This window comes from Plecotus auritus (assembly GCF_963455305.1).
Source record: "Plecotus auritus genome assembly, chromosome: 2".
Taxonomy (NCBI): domain Eukaryota; kingdom Metazoa; phylum Chordata; class Mammalia; order Chiroptera; family Vespertilionidae; genus Plecotus; species Plecotus auritus.
The window spans coordinates 37402718-37420208 of NC_137771.1; the positions used below are offsets into that span (position 1 = coordinate 37402718).

Consider the following 17491-nt stretch of genomic DNA (forward strand, 5'->3'; position numbering starts at 1 on the left):
TGGGGGGTGTCCTAGTTTCATCAGCCTTTGATTTATAATAAAGTAACATTAACTTTTAATTATGAAATTAAAATGTCCCTTGGCTCACACAGGCTTAAATATTATATCTCAGTCCATTGCTCAGTTTATCTCATCTTTCTGCTCTTCCTGGGCTTCCTGGGAAGGTCTGGCTCTCCACTTGTATGTATGCCCACTCTTGATGCAGGAGTTGGCACCTGAATGACCCCCAAGGGCAAGGGTCAAGCAGAGACTTTGAGGTGGTGAGATGTAAGTTGGACTCCCAGCTCAGGCTCTAACCTGCTATGAGATCTTGATAAACCAGGCTCTGAACTGCATCTGAGAAATAAGGTCATGATCTCCTTTATTTCAGTAGATTGTTGACACAAATGGGTCAATTTGGTGTGACAATGGTTGATAAACTCTACAAATGTTTAAGATGATGATTATTGTTGATAGATGTCCTATTGAAAAGGAAGAAGCTTCCATTTATGTAAGCTAGATCCCTCAGCCCTCTCCCATGTGATATAGCTCCTTCACCTCTCCTTAAACCTTTCACTGCACATGCAATTACCTTTAAAATACCCATTTCCCTGCAAGGTTTTGAGCTTGAGGTCCATATTCCTGGTGCCAAGCACAGCACCTGCACTGAGTATTGCCATGTGGTTGAAAAGAATATATTGAGAGTGTAAATAGCTGCCAGACCATTTGCTAGGTGCAAAGCCTGTTACCTCATTTAACACTCCTGTGAGGTTGGGATTATTTCCCCCAATTTTTAATTGAGAAAACAGGTTCAGAGAAGGAAAGTAACTTCTCCAGGTCATAAAAGTATACCCATGGCTAAGCTGACATGAAGCCAAGTCTACCAGACCCCCAAACCACATTACTCTATCATCATTATCATTGTCATGGTCAACATTGGGGTCACCACTCTCCGCTATGGAAGCAGGAGACAGAGGATAGGAGTTCTTTTTTTCTCCTGAGAAGGTCTGCTATGAACCTAAACCTGTGCTGAGCCTCTGTCTGACTTTTCCAGGCAGAGGTGGAGGAGGGGATAGAAGCAGAGGAAGGCTCCCTTGCCAGCCAGGCCAAACCTGGCTCCTCCTGGGTCCTTACAAGGAGGAGATGCAGACATGCTGCCATTTATTTACATGCAGATTTTCCTGCTCATGGATGCGTAGGACTGGAAGAGCCCAACTGGAAGTAGAAAAATGCTTTAACTCCTCACCCTGCTGCTACTGGTGCTTTCCCTGCCCCCACCTGAGCATTATTCTCACAAATTTTCTTTGTTTTGTGAAGTTTATTCTGCTGAGGCCAAAGAGGCCACAGGTGTAGGGGCTGGGCCATTCTGAAAGGCTCTGAGATGAAGCCCTTAGCCCAGGGGTGGGCAAACTTTTTGACTAGAGGGCCACAATGGGTTCTTAAACTGGACCGGAGGGCCGGAACAAAAGCATGGATGGAGTGTTTGTGTGAACTAATATAAATTCAAAGTAAAGGAGCGGAGGGGAGAGCAAGAGAACCGGATAGAACAGCCGGATCCGGCCCATGGGCCGTAGTTTGCCCAAGGCTGCTAGCCACTCAGGTTTGAATCTCAGCTCTGCCATGGGCAAGCTTTGCCTCAGTTTCCATATATGATGATAAAAGTACTTACCTCATGGGATCATTATAAGAATCATTAAAGACCACACATAGGAAGCACTCAGTAAATGACAAGAGCTTCCAATGGTGGCATCATGGTTAAGAACAGGGACTGTGGGGCCAGACTGCTTGGGTCCTTTCAGCCACCACTGTGTGATCTGGGGGTTTCCTTGCAAGTTACTGAACCTTTCAATTTCTCCATTTTCTTATTCATAAATGATGTTTCTATCTGATAGGGTTGTGGGAGGATTCATGAGTGCCTGGCACAGTAGGAAGTGCTATGTTGTTACTACAATCCTCCCTCCAAAGCTCCTCTGAATGAATCTAGGCCTTGAGACTCCTGTTATCACCCCCCTCAATGCCCCTTCTCCAAGTTCAGAATTCCTGGTCCATTCATTCATTTATTCATTTAGTCACTCTGCAGATGTCACTCAAGCACATTCTGTGTGTACTAGTATATGGTATACCCTGGGGACACAGAGATGGGCCAGAGTTCACAGGTCACTCCCTCCTTTTCTTTCCTGTCTTGATTTTCATGAAACCAATTAGTCCTTGCTTCATCCTACTTCCTCAGCCCCTCCACAATCTCATTTGCTTTTTATCTCTACCTAAACTCCCAACTGTGGTGGCCCCAGGCTGATCCCAGGACCTTTTCTAGATCCAAACTGTCTCCCACAGTGTTAGCTAGCACTCTGTGCTGATGATGCCACCTTCCTATCTGCAGTCCAGTCCTCTCCGCAGGGCTCCATTTTCATACATTGAACTGCCTACTGACACCTCCTGTGTGATATCCGGTGTCGGAACTTTGATTCCCTTACTACTATCTCACCTGGGCTTCATCCCAGGCGTCTCCATCTCTTTACATGGCACCACTATCTACTCAGTTGCTCAAGACACAAACCCTTGATCCATCTTTGATTCTTCCACCATATAATCCATGTGCAGGACCTATGGAGATGCAGCCAAAATATCAAATGTGACCTTTTATTTTCATCTCTACCTCAACCACTCTGATTCAAGCTACTATGATCTCTTGGGGAGACTGTCTATCTTCCTCCACTGATGCTCCACTAACATCCACTGTCTACACAATAGGCAAGGCAATCCTTTACAAACCGCACCCCCTGCCCCCGTTAACACAGCTTTCCACAGTCCATGGGATAAACTCCAAACTCTGGCCCAGGCCCTGAATGAGCCAGACACTGGGAACCTCTCTCCAGGCTCACCTCCAGATCTTCATCATGATCCAGCCCCTGGCCTTCCCTCTGGCCTTTGAAATGCCACACTTTTCCTTGCTTCAGGGCCTTTATTTGACCAGAATTGTCTTGCCAGCTTCTTGGAATGGCTCGTTCTTCAAGGCTCAGCTCAAATGTCAGAGACCTTTCCTGATTACACTATCTAACGTAGACCCTGCCCCATCCACCCAGTTACTGGTATATACCATCCTGAGGCTTACCTAAGTATATTCCTTGCATGCATTACAGTCTGCATAGTTACTGTTCATGGTCTGTGGTCCCCACCTGGGTACCAGCTCCTTAAAGGTGGGAACCTCATCTGTTGTTCACCCCTGTGAGAAATGGCTCACCTGTCCAAATTTCAAATGACAGACTAGGAAACAGCAGCATGATGAAAATGAGACTTCTGATAACACTCTAGAGAGCAGGTGCCCATTTTACAGGATCACACACAGGGCAAGGAACATAGCCTATTTATTTAGGCCCTCCTCCAGCTCCTCATTGCCTGAGTACTATTTCATCACCTATTTCCTAATAGGTCGCCTAGGTCTTGCTGTCTCCCATTGGGTTATTTTAAAAAATGGGCTGGGGCCTTCTCTAGTTGCCTCGACCTCCCTTGGTCTAGAGCAGTGGTTCTCAACCTTTCTAATGCCGCGACCCTTTAATACAGTTCCTCATGTTGTGGTGACCCCCAACCATAAAATTATTTTAGTTGCTACTTCATAACTGTAATTTTGCTACTGTTATGAATCGTAATGTAAATATCTGTGTTTTCCCATGGTCTTAGGCAACCCTGCTAGTGGTTCTCAACCTGTGGGTTGCGACCCACAGGTTGAGAACTGCTGCTGTAGAGCCTAAGACCATGGGAAAACACAGATATTTACATTACGATTCATAACAGTAGCAAAATTACAGTTATAAAGTAGCAACGAAAATAATTTTATGGTTGGGGGTCACCACAACATGAGGAACTGTATTAAAGGGTCGCGGCATTAGAAAGGTTGAGAACCACTGGTCTAGAGGAATCTTCCTAGGATGTGTGCTATCAGCCATGTGTACAGCTCTCATCCTTTCTCCCTACCCCCACATCCTGTTTGCTCTGGGGAAATTCAGCAGCTGCCTGGCCACATGCTGTTTCTTTTTTATGAAGATAAATCAGAGGCATATTTCTTACACTCCCAGGTTCTGGAACATAGTAGGTTCATAGTAAATATTTCAAATGGATGAACAAATGGAATGAACTGGATGATAAACACTTTAACAGAAGGATATTTTAGAAACCTGTGGAGTTCAAAGAAGGAAGCTGCTGTCCCTGGGAAAGTCACGGAAGGTTTCTTGGACAGGAGCCATTGGACCTGGCAAACGAAGATGAGCAAGATGTTACCAGGAGGGGAAAGGAAGGGAGGAGATAGGCGTTCCTACCTGCAGGAATCACACACATAGAAGCACTGAGTAGGAGAACCAGCGTGTGCTTGGGAGAACCAGCGTGTGCTTGGGAAGTTGCAGACGTGTTTGGGACTAGAGTGTAAGATTGACAGAGGCAGGAGAGGAAGTGTCCGTAGCCCATCCCCCCACTTTCCAAGGCAGGCCTCCTGGTTGTCTTATATGGTTACCCCCCTTATTGTCCCATAGATTCATCACATTCTAATCTGTGGCAGAAATTACCTCCAGCCACATTCAGGGTGTACTCGAGAGGGGAGGCGTAATACAACCCGAATTCTGGACTACGCAGGACCTTTACATGGTTTTGTTTGTTTGCTTTGCTTGGTGGTTTTTTCAAGAAAGAGTTCTTAACTTTTCTGCAAACTTTTCCTTTCTGCCTAGGACAGCACTCTGACTTCCATAAATACCTTCTTCAACTTAAAAAATAACAAAAAACAACAAAAGAACCAGACATGTAGGTATTTTAATCAATTATAAAAATAATAGATTTGGGTGTGTGTGGGTTTTATTTGTTTGTTTTGTTTTATTTTGTTGTTTTTTGCCTGAGGTCCATGGGGAAACTGCTTTCTGGGGTGAATCTCAACCAGGAAGCCGTCTGGAAGGTTTCTAACACTCCTTGCTCCTCCCAGCCCTTCCCTCAATCCCTTTTGGGGAAGCTAAGCCTGATAGGATCAGTCCCCAGACCCCATGGTCCCCAGCTCAGAGATGAATGATTCTATATAGAGCTTTCTTAATAGGTATGATCCGGGGATTGCCTTGCTACACACTGCAAGCTCCTGGGAGCTTGTAGCCAGAGGCTTGGGTTTGAATCCCAGCTCTGCCACTTCCTGCTACAAAATCCTGGGCAAGTTCTTTAAAGCTCTGGGAGCTTCAGTCCCTCCTCTGTATGACTGAAACTAAGAAAGCAGCTCACCCTTCTCAACTTGCCGTTAGCCCTGCCAAGCTTCAGTTTCTCATCTCCGAACCTGAGATAAACCCCTCTGCCTTTCCTGGATTGCATTTCCCTTCCTTCATTGGATTGAATCTGAGATAAACCCTGAAGTGAAGTGCTGCCCAAATGTGAGGGACTCAGCACCACATCACAGCACCAGGCCTGGGCTTTGGCCTGTGCCCAGTGAGGTGAAGCAGGGCAGCAGCCCAGAATGTAGAAAGAAAGAAAAAACATTTCTTCCCCAGTGTCTGCACAGAAGCAAACTCCACACTAAATTATGTTGCAAATATGCCCTAAGGTAGTTTTAATTTTATTGGCACTGATTTTAATTTACTGTTTAGGTCCCTGACTGCAGGATGAGCTGTTTGGCTGCTGGCAAGGGGACAGCCCTTCATCGCTCCGTTTTAATTAAGGTTCTTAAGTTTAGAAGGAAGGAACAGAGATGCTTTCCCCACTTCCACTCTCAACCCCAAATTGTAATTAAGGGCCCCACATTAGTGACATGCCCCTTGCTCTGACTTGGCCACAAAAAGTATTTCATGTGACTGCTGGGGAAAAACGTGAAATGTACCAGCTCCTTCATTTAATTCTTCCATCAATCCATTTTCTACTCATTCCTACACCAAACTAATGGCAACCTATTATATAAGAGGTCTGGCTCTGTGCTATGGATTTAAAAAATTAGCAATGTATGGTCCCTGTCCTGAAACAACTCACATTTTAATGGGAGATGGAAATAAAGTATTGTTATACCATGTGTAAGCACCATGAGAGAGATTTGTATCTTGAATTATGAGAGTGCAGTGGAAGCTGTTAATTCATCCTGAGGGATGAAATAAGGCTATTTGAACTGAGATTTTGTACCAGTCAGATGAATAATATTAGCTGCTATAACAAGCAATTCCCAAATCTCAGTGGCTTGTTGCAGTAAAGGTTCATCAGAGACTGATGCAAGTCAGGTGACTCTTTTGGCCATGTTCCTCCCTGTGTTCATTCGGGAACATAGGCTTCTTCCTTTTCCTGATACCATTGTTCTTATGTAGCTTCCATGCATATGGACAAGAGAGAATGTGGGTGATTGTATATGAGTTTTAGGGTCAGGCCTGGAAATGGCACTTCTCATGACTACCCACATCGTATTAGATCCCAAATGGCAAGGAAGACCATGAAATGCCTTCCATGGTCCAGGAAAAGGAGATGGAATTGATGAGCATCTACTTAGTCTCTGTCTTAAATTTTAAGGCTGCATCAGAGTTAGCCAAATAAAGAGAAAACATACCCCTGGCAGAAGGGATATTTATTATGAATAAATGTAGGCATCGAAGTCGTGAGCATAGCAGTTCCAGGTATTCTAGGTAGCTTGACGCGACTGGAGTGTAGAACATCAGGCCAGAAGTAGCACAGGCTGAGAGTAGACAGAGGATAAGGACCAGATCACACAGAGCCTTTTAAAATATATTAAAGGGCTTAGACTCTATCCTGTGTGCAATAGAGCAGCGTAGAATGGTTTTAACTAGGAAAGTGACATGATATGTTTGCACTTAAAAAGATCATCCTGAAGCAGCAAGGACACAAGGGGAAAAGCTACTGCAGTAGAACAAGTAAGAGATAACGGGATGTGGACCAGACATAGTCCCTGTCCTCAAAGAGCTCAGACAAACAGACATACTTATCAGCTAGATTAGGTCTACAGTAGCAAGTTCCAATATCAACACCCAAGCAGGAAGCTACTTGGAAAATCATGAGAGATTTATTTTAATTGAGGATGAGAAGAAAGCATGAAACATTTTAGGAAGTCATATCTCCTCTGTCTTATCCAACAACCACTTTTAAAGATAAGGAAATTGAGGCACAGTGAAGAGTTGCTACTTGTCCATGGTCACAGATTCCGTTAACATAGAAGCAAAGTTAGATGCCCTGCTTCTGCCTTCCATGCTCCACTCTAACTGGGCCAGTACAAGTCTATAAAGCCAGCGTAGGCACGAAACAGAATCAGGATATTGTTGGAATCAGTGTTTATGTCTTTGGCATTTCCAGAATAGTGCTAACTATGTGTAATAAAGAATAAAAAAAGAACTAAGAACTCAAACTCAGACTCTATTCAGGTACCCAGACCTTGTTCTGCTTTAATTTCAGCTCTTGGCATCTCAGAGTGGGAAGAGATCTTAGAAACTACTAAAACTTTCACATCGTTTTGGAGGTACTAGCTAATGCCGTTAGACATGAAAAAAATTAGAAGCAGAAAAAGTGAAAAAGAAGAGATAAAATTTCTATGTACAGGTGATAAGATTACAAACCTGGAAAATACTGTCCCCTTTATTCACTCCGTGTTCCCAGACATCCTCACTTCTTCACTGTTCCTCAAACATGCCAAGTGCATGTGACTTTTGCATTTATTTCTCCTTCTTCCTAGAAGATTCTTCCATCTTATATCCTCAAAACTAACTCTCTGATTCCAATCAAGTTTCTGTTTTTCCAGAACCCTTATTATGTTCTGTTCCCTTACTGTGCTTTATTTGTCTCCATGGCATAAGTACCTCCTGACATAATGTATATTTATTAATGGATTTATTTTCCTTCTCTATAGAATGTACACTCTTGTAGATTAGGAGTTTCCTGTTGTAGGGAGCGGTTATAGGGTTAAGCCTGGGACTGACCTGCTGGCAAAGCCAAAAACAAGTCCCAGCTTAGAGGGCACAGCCCTCTTAGCATAATTAAGCTTGATCTTGTGACTGCTCCCTAGATCTTTCCTGGGTAGCTAATGGGCTGTGTGAGGTGCAGCAAGTGCTGCCAAAACAAGTGAAACTTACAAGAACATTGTAAATTACCTTGTTTACCTCTGACTATAAAATAAAGCATCAGCTTGCAGTCTGGATCTGTTCTGTGGTCTCAGTCATGCACAGAAGATCCACCTAAACCCAGCTTATTATCTTTGTCTGTCTTTTCTTCATCCTTCCCCGGCTCTCCCTCAGCTCGCAGAACCCTTGGCTGTGCTGGCGCGGCACACCTGTTGTGTTCATTGCTATATCCCCAGTGCCCAGAACACTCCCCGGTACATACCCCCGGTGCCTGCAATACTGTCGGACACATAGTAGGCACTCAGTGATTATTTATGAACAGGTAAACAAATGAAAATTCAAGAAAATTAAAAGAGTAATTTATAAATAATAGTAGAATTAGTAAATTATCTGGGTAAAATTTTAACATGTTAAAAACAAGAGCTTTTATATTTGTAAAGAACTACCAGTTAGAAGATTTAATGAAAGAAAGCATCACATACTTTATAAACTGCCTTGGAATCAAAAGAAATGTTCAGAGTTTATGTGGAAAAAAACAAACAAAAGAACTTTAAAACTTCCTGCTATAATTTCCCACAAAAATTGAATAAGTGGATAGTCAAAATATATTCTCAGATTGGATTGGATTGAAAGATTTAAAGTCATAAGAGCCAATTCTTCCTACATTAGTATGAAAATCTAATATAATTATATCACAAATGTTGAGAATATTGACAGAATTTGGGGGAGCAAGAAAACTAAACAATTATAAAGATCATACAGAAAAATATGCAAGAAAATAGAGGATAATTTAGGGAAAGAAAAATAATGAGAAGAAGCCTTCCACATATTAAAATACTTTATAAACTTAACATAATCAAAACTGTATAGTCCTGACACATGCATAGAAAAATGATTAGAACAGACTAAAAGCCCAAATATAAACTCAAATACATACAAAAAAGTATATGGTAAAGATGGCTTTCCAAGTCAGTGGAAAAAAAGGTGTGCACAATTTAATAAGTAGTATCAGACAATGAAATTTAATTCTTACCTCACACCCTACACCATGTTAATTAAAACTGGAAGGAAATATTTAAATATGAAAAATAAAAGAAAGGAAAAATTTGACCCAGAGACCACAAGAGAAAATATTGATAAAATTAGCATTTAAAAATTTCTGCATGGCAAAAAGTACCTGTAAAGTCAAAAACAATGACAAATTGTGCAAAAATATTTTTGGACAGCACACAAAGGCTAATTTCCCTAACACTTAGCTTCTATAAATCAATTCAAAATAAAGCCCAACATTACAGTTTTTAAAACAAAGGAAATGGACAGACAACTCATAGAAAAGAAAATGCTAATAGTTCTTAAACATATGGAAGGATACTTAACCATATAATAAAAGGTAATTATACTAAGAGAAATTCAGATTAAAACTAACCCGCAATGTCATTTTTCACTCATCAAATTGGCAAATTTTAAAAAATTTGATTTCACCCATATCATCAAGGTAATGAGACATTGTAATACATTGGTAGGAGTACAAATTGGTCCTCCCGAAGAGGTTAATCTGTCAATATTTATCAAATTGCAAAAGGACAGAGGACCCAGAAATTCTTTTCTAGGAATTTATCCTATATATAATTGTATATGTGTGAAATAGTATATATACAAAGTCAATCACTAAGACATTATTTGTAACAGGAAAAGGTTGGAAATAAATGTCCATCAACAGGAGACTGGTGAAATAATTATATATGGTTGTTAAAAAGGATATATGGTTGTTATGTACTTAGAAAAAATACCTACACGACATATTAAGAGATAAAAAAGCAGCTTTGAATGGTGTGCTATCGTGTGTGTGTGTGTGTGTGTGTGTGTGTGTGTGTGTTGGGAGGCAGGGAGAGGAATACTTCTTGTTTGGGTTTAAACCATCTCTGGAAGGACGCATGAGAGCCTGGTAACATGAGCTGCTTCTGGGGAGTGAAACTGGGTGTTTGCAGAACAGCAGAAGAAAGGAGATTTTTCACTGTAAATACTTTCATGTATTTGTATTTTTTACTTTTGAACCATGTAAATCAATCAATATAATTCACCCGCTGGTCATTTAAACCACATTAGGTACCAGGTGTCAGGATGGGGCAGTGGAAGGCACTTCAGTATCGTTATCAGAAGAGCCAGGTTCTAGTTCTTGCTCTGGCACCAATTCCCTGGTGGCCTGCAGCGAGCAGCCTCTCCGCTCAGGGCTGACCCGGGAAAGGCCAGAGAAGCTGGTGTCCAAGGCCCTCTCTAGCTCTGACATCCCGAGATGTGAAGTGCAGTTTTTCCTCCTACATTTCTTAAGTCATCTCTCTACCTCCTCCTTTCCTCTGCAGCTCATCAAAAGCTCAGAGGAAAGGACAAGCAATTGAAGAAAATAAAATTGCAAGAAGACTTTTATAAGGCTGCTGTCGAATCATTGTGTATTCCACCACCAAAGCTGAAAATGATGAGTTTAATATCACACATCGCAGTGCATCTTATACGTCTCAAAAGACAGCTTATGCTACCCGGAAAACTGGGAGTGCGGCAAGGCGTAATGCTTCACTCCAACTCTGAGGCAAATGAAATGACAGCCATCAGGCCCACATTCTAGAAGCAGCATGGTTTTCATTTGGTTTTAACTTCATTGGAAAGTGTCCCAAGGAGGGACAATCCTTCAAAGCGTGGACTTTCCTTTTTTCCCAGGACCACACTCTAGAAAAGGGACAGGCATGTGGCCAGGTTTTGCCTTGGCTGTTTCCCTCACTGGCCATTGATGTTGATAAGTTAACTGTGCCAGGCGTCCAGAAACTGGGTTTTAGCCCACTCCCCATTGGGGGCCTCTGATACTCTGAGGAAGGATCAACAGCCATGACTTGGACTGATGTATAGAAAGACAAAACTGGATTTGAGTGACATTGAAGATCTAAGGAGCTAAAAAGTCCTCAATTCCTGCCAGCTCATTACAGTGTCTGGAGTCTTCTCTCTGGGGTTGTTTGTTGAGTTGTTCTGCACACAGATGCTGAGCAGCCTTCATGCACAGGCACTGGGCTCTTTACAGACAACCCCTACCTCCAGGGAGCTCATAGAGGGAATGGTAACAAATAAACCACATCAAGCCAGGAAGTGCCTTAAACATGTATAAGCAGAGAGCAGAGAAAGGCTAGTCATAAGGTGTGTTTTTTCCACGCACTATGTATATATTATTGGGGAGTGGGTGTGGCATCATGAAATGAGGTTAAATAAAATAATTAACTAAGAGGTCATAGGTGAAGTTCCCAGAATGGTGCCTGGCATGCATTAAATATGTAGTAAATGATAGTAATCATTATTGTGATATTTGATTCTCACTGTAACTCTCTGAGGTTGGAATTAAAATAATCACTTTTCAAATAAGGAAGTGGAGGCTCAAAGTAGGACCATGATTTACTCCAGACCCCTCAGCTAGAAATGGCCAGTCAGGGCAAAACCATAAGCAGGCCCAATGAAGACATAATTATATTGCCTCAAAGTATTTCTAATTAATCAGAGAAACAAATTCTGCTACTGCGTTTAGTCATGACTGTATTAACTGTTCAAGACTTGACCAACAAAAGCCTCACTTCTTTCGAAGAACTTTGAAGAGGTAGCGCGCTCAGACACGAGGGCAGGTGGTATTATATGTGAGCAGAAATTGATTATCACTGTCTCAACCCCTCCAATCACATTGCAAATGGTTACTAAATGGGCTGACAGATAGGGCCAGCTTAAAAGAAAGTGTGTGTTCATGTATGTGCATTTGTATGGTATGTGTGGTGCATATGTACGTGTGCGTACATGTGTACATGCAAGTGTACATGTGTGTTGTGTGTATGTGCATGTGTGGTGTGTGTGTGTGTGGTGTCTGGTTCCTTTAAAGTGTGCTCTGTGACCCCAGACTTCTCATTTGTTATCCTCTCTCTCAACAGAAGACGAGCCTGGAGTTCTATATAGACATCCACGCCCACTCCACCATGATGAATGGCTTCATGTATGGCAATGTCTTCGAGGATGAGGAGCGCTTCCAGAGGCAGGCCATCTTCCCCAAGCTGCTCTGCCAGAACGCTGAGGACTTCTCTTATGTAAGTCAGGGCTCCCTCCGGCCAGGCCCAGTCTCCCCCGGCCCACTCCCTCTGGCCTCCCTCTCTGTCTCTCCCTCAGAGCAGTTTGGTTTAACATTCACACAACACCAGCTCTGTACCAGGTCATGGGTGGATGATAAAGACAGAGGTAACAAGCCGTGCCTGCCCTCAGGCCACTCCTCACCAGTGGGGAGGGAGACTCTGAAGTGGCAGCGAGCGCTTGGTTTGTCTGAGGAGCTGGCATTTGTGTAGTTGATCTGTCTCCAACATTAAGACAAGAAACTCACTGAGCAACTGAACACCCAGCACATGCCAGACCTGCCCCGAGTTGGCTTTTACCTGCCCCAGTTCCATTAGTAGGAGCCTGTCATGTCTGCAGAAGGGGTTATACGCACACCATTCTCTTCCCTCATGACACTTTGATGCCTTCTGTGCCTCAGTTTCTTTGTCAGTAATTTGTGGGTGACAATTTCCTGCCCTGCCTGTGTCATGGCTTCCTGGGAGGACAAATGCAGCAATAGACTCTGCAGGCAGAAAAGACCTCAGCAGGCCCCAGGAGCATGTTACTACCCACCTCACATGCCGAGAAGGCCTGAGAGACTGTAGGCTGGCGGTTAGAATAATTTGCAGCAAAAGCAATATTGGAAAAGGACCGGGAGAGAAGATAAGGAGGGGAGTCAGCACGTGGCGTGGGGACAAGGGAGAGAGTTGGTGCAGTTTCCTTTGTTTTGATACCAAATCTCTGAGGCCTGTTTTTCCCATGTGGACAGAGGTGGGAGGAGGGGGCGTGGCACAAAGGTGAGAGCAAGTTTTGAGGTTGATGAACACTGGCCTTGCCTGTTGCTTCAGGCCTGGACATCAGTGGAGATGATAAATTTCTCCAGGAGGTAAGATGCACTTGGAATCTCAGAATCTTTGACTGCCAGACCACAAGAGGATGGGGGAGATGATTTAGCCTAGTTTCCTCTTCACATCTAAAAGACACCTATGGCCCAGCGAGGTTGGGTATATATAGCAAAGCCCCTCAGGTTTGGTGGTGTAATCCAAGCAGGTGGCTCCCAATTTGCAGGTCTGGGATAAAAGCAGCCATTCTCATTTGTGTGGGAATCTCTATAGGATGGTCAGCCCTTGTCTTTTTGAAACCACTTCAATTCCAGAGCAGACTGTGGTCCCCTGGATCAGAGACCTTCACAGGGGTAAGGTTTCCAGGGCCAACAAAAGGAGTATGGTCTAGGTACAGTGGTTGGCAAACTGTGGCTCGCGAGCCACATGCGGCTCGCGAGCCGCGGTTTGCCACTCTGTTGACTAATGAGTTTGCCGACCACTGGGATAGGGGCTTAATCACAAGGAACAACAACAGCCTGTAATTATTGGAATTGAGAGTCTAGGTCAGTGGTCGGCAAACTCATTAGTCAACAGAGCGGCAAGCCGCGGCTCGCGAGCAGCATGTGGCTCACGAGCCGCAGTTTGCTGACCACTGATCTAGGATCTTTATTTCTGGCCTTCCTGATTATGTTCCTGCATTGATGCCCCTTTAAGGGCTCAAGGCCGGGGTCAAAGTCATCTACCCTAGTCCAATCTCTGTTTCCCCTCTTCCTTGATCCTCAGTGGCCAACTCTAAAATGAAAGTTGGATTTCACTATGTGGACTTCAACAGTCCTTTAAGATCTGATATATGATTTTCTGATCCTTTCCTTTACCACAACACACGCATATATTTCTTTCCATGTCTTTCTGTCTTGTTTTCCTGTTTTCTTTTTCCTTCTTCCTTTCTGTCTTTGCTTTCTTCTCTTACTTCCTGCTGAATAAGACACAAATTTTTTTTTTAATAAAACCACCATCTCTTCATGTATTTAGATCTTCATGGGTCAGCACAAATGCCCTTGTAACCACAAGTGAACTGACCCTCGCACCTCTGTGAAAGAGATTTATTTGTTTAAATATATTTTTATTGATTTCAGAGAGGAAAGGAAAGGGAGAGAGAGATAGAAACATCATGATGAGAAAGAATCATGAATTGGCTGCCTCCACTGGGGATCAAACCCGCAACCCGGGCATGTGCCCTTGACCAGAATCGAACCCGGGACCCTTCAGTCTGCAGACCAACGCTCAATCCACTGAGCCAAACTGGCCAGGACTGTGAAAGAGATTTTATGATCACCTCCACTCTACAGCTGAAGACACGAAGGCCAGTTGACTCCATGTCACATGTTCTGAACAGGGGCATTGAGGCACTGACCTGTTTGCTCCTTCCTCTACCTACTGTGATGAGTGTGGGAACGGCCAGTGAAGAAGTTGCCATGATCCCTGCTCTCTGGTGAGGCTGGGCATGAGGTCAGCCGTGAGGTCGGCCGTGGCTAATGGGTGAGGAGCCTTGTGAAGGAGTGCAGTGGGTTCTGAAGTCTTTATCCCTTGGTTCAAGTCTGTCCTGTATCACTTACTTGCTCCATCTCTGAACCCCTTTACTCATCTTAGAGGGCCAAAATTATAACACAAACCAAGGAGTTTTGTTGTTTTTTTCCATTAAATTTATTGGGGTAACACTGGTTACTATGACTGTATCCTCTATTGTGTGCTTACTACCTGAAGTCTAGTCTCTTTTCCTCACCTTTATTTGACCCTGTTTACTCTCTTTGTCCTCTCCGCACCCCCTGTCCCCTCTGCTAACCCTCCATTCTATTGTCTGTATCTATGATTTTGGTTTTTTTATTTGTTTTGTTTGTTCATTTATTGCTTTTATTAAATATCGCACATCTGAGTAGAATCAGTTTCCATCTGACTTATTTCACCTAGCATAATACTTTCAAGACCCATCCATGTTGTCACAAATGTCAGTATTTCATCTTTTTTTATGACTTAGTATGTGTACCACATCTTCTTTATCCAATCACCTGTCAAAGGGCACTTAGGTTGTTTCTGTGTCTTGGCTACGATAAATAATGCTGCAATGAACATAGGGATACATCTGTCTTTCCAAATAAGTGTTTTTAAATTTTCCAAGTACATACCCAGAGGAGGAATTGCTAGATCATATGATAGCTCCATTCTTAATTTTTAAAGAAACCTCCATGTTTTTTTCCATAGTAGCTGCACTAATTTACAGTTCCAAGGGGGTTATTTTTGAAGCCTAAATGAGATACTGCTGTAGGGGAAACAATATGATTAGGTTGAAATCACTGCCCAAATTTTAATTCTGATTTTCATCATAATACAATTGCTTCTTTTTTTAAGTTTTATTTTATTGTGTAAAGTATTACATATAGTATCACATATTGCTTCTTATTCTCTGTCCACATTCCTTTGCTCCATCTGTTCCCCATTCAGATTTTCACAAATACAGGGATGGGCAAAAGCAGTGTTTCCCACATGCATAGCTGGAAACCTACTTTTGTCCACCCCTATATTTGTTAAATGGCAGTTAGTGTGCCCCAGGAGCTCTGCCGATGCTTTCATTTTAATGCTGTTTGTTTAGTTAATCAGTCAGCCTAATAATCCTGTGATGTGGGACTAATATCCCACTTTTCAGATGAGGAAGTTGAGGCCCAGAGGTAGTGTGCTCAAAGTCTGGTAGCCCAGGCGTCCTGCCCTGACTCTCTGCTCCTCCTTGTCTTTCACAGTCCAGCACATCCTTCAACCGGGATGCCGTGAAGGCAGGCACTGGCCGCCGCTTCCTCGGTGGGCTCCTGGACCACACTTCCTCCTGCTACACCCTGGAGGTCTCCTTCTACAGCTACATCAGCGGGGGCACCACAGCCGCGGTGCCCTACACCGAGGAAGCCTGTATCCTTGGCAGGTCCCCATGCTGCCCTGGGCCAGCCCACAGCCAGGCCTGGCAGGATTTGCTAGACAGGTCAGGAATTTGGTCTCCAGTGCAGGTGAGGACTGAGGCTCCGGGGTGAGGATGGAGATGGCTGGCTCTGCTGGTGGCATCTTTGCATTGTCCTGTTTCCCCCTCACCCTCTAATGGACGCCCTCTCCCAGCTGCCTCTGCTATGCTTCAAGTCTTGGTCAGGCACCTGGACCCACAGCCTCCATCTACTTTATGCTGCCCACCCCCTCTCCCCTCTACTCCTTCATGAGAGAGAGTCTTCTGCCATCTAAGGAGTGTGAGCACACAGCCGGAGGACCATCCCCGGAGCTGCTGAGGAAGACCCTGATGGTCTTCACTCCTCTTTCTAACCCTGAACATTTAAAACTATATTTTCTCTTTTACCTTCCATCTTTTTATTCTCTTGCTTTCTCATTTTCTTTTCTTTCTGCTCACTATTTTTCCTTTTACATATCCCCCCCGCCTTGTCCCCTCTCCTTCTATCTCTCGCTTCCCTCCTGTTTTGTGTGTTTCTTTCCCTAATTCTCACAACCCCTTCATCTCTCCCCCCTCCTCTGTATTCCCTCTTATTCCCATCCTCCTTTCCTCTCTTGCTCTTCACTTTGCCTCCCTTCTGCCTTCCCTTTCATCCTCTGCACATCTTGCTCTTTGCATTTCCTCTGCCAAATTGCCTTTCCTCATACAATTTATCCGAAAACCACCAAGCATATCATGATGAAATTAGAGGTTACTTTCTAGCTTGCTTAAATTTTTAGGGGTTATTGAGTCAATCTAGTTTCCTGAGTATTGATTTTAATTTCAAGGTCACAGCATGAAGGTTGTGACAGATTGTGACAGTGTCTGTTTCCCTTTATCCTATAGTTTTCTTAGAGGAAGAACTATAGTTGAAGGAGGAGAAAGGAGAGGATATAAATTAACTGTGTATATATTCAAATTCTACCCCAAAAGTGGAGGTGCTCCTTTTAGTCTTTATTCAACCCATGGTGTTTATGGAGTTTCTACCATACTCCAGACAGGAAAACATCCTTTATCTGTGTGATGTAACTTAGGACTAGTCGGTTGCAGCCTAGTGGCTCTGGGGGGTCCAGTTCCCTAGCTGGGATCATGGGAGGCAGGGTGACAAACCCAGACAGAGGGGTGAGCAGCAGGTCGGCTGGGTGTTTGAGAAATGTTCCAGACCCACAGAGCACTGGAGAGATGGTGAGAGAACTAAGGGTCCCTCTCTACAGTCACCCAGACTAAGGCAGTCATCTTGAAGTCAGCTTTCATAACCTTTAACCTCGGCCTGGCTAAGGAACAGGCAGAGGACCTTTGGTTTCTAAAGTCCTGGCCGTCTATCATGTGCCACACTGCCTGCCCCCCCCCCCACCTCAAAACACATACTCTTGATCATGTATGGCGCATGCCCACTCTATGATCCCCTAACTCCTGTAACACATGCATAGGTCACATTCCGCACCGCACCCACCGGCTTTTCTTCTACATGATATTGTGGCAAAGAAGGTAGAGAGAGT

The 17491-nt window shown here is 43.7% G+C and overlaps 1 protein-coding gene across 6 annotated transcripts in view; it reads left to right on the plus strand.

Annotated features, from left to right (window-relative positions):
* The window catches only part of AGBL4 (AGBL carboxypeptidase 4), a 1107854-nt gene that overhangs the window by 1059317 nt on the left and 31046 nt on the right, over positions 1 to 17491 (plus strand). For all 6 annotated transcript variants that reach the window (XM_080656977.1, XM_080656976.1, XM_080656979.1 and 3 more), the window contains 2 exons: positions 11996 to 12148; positions 15766 to 15928. In XM_080656977.1, the coding sequence (XP_080513103.1) occupies positions 11996 to 12148; positions 15766 to 15928 (316 nt within the window). The remainder of the gene's footprint in view (positions 1 to 11995; positions 12149 to 15765; positions 15929 to 17491) is intronic.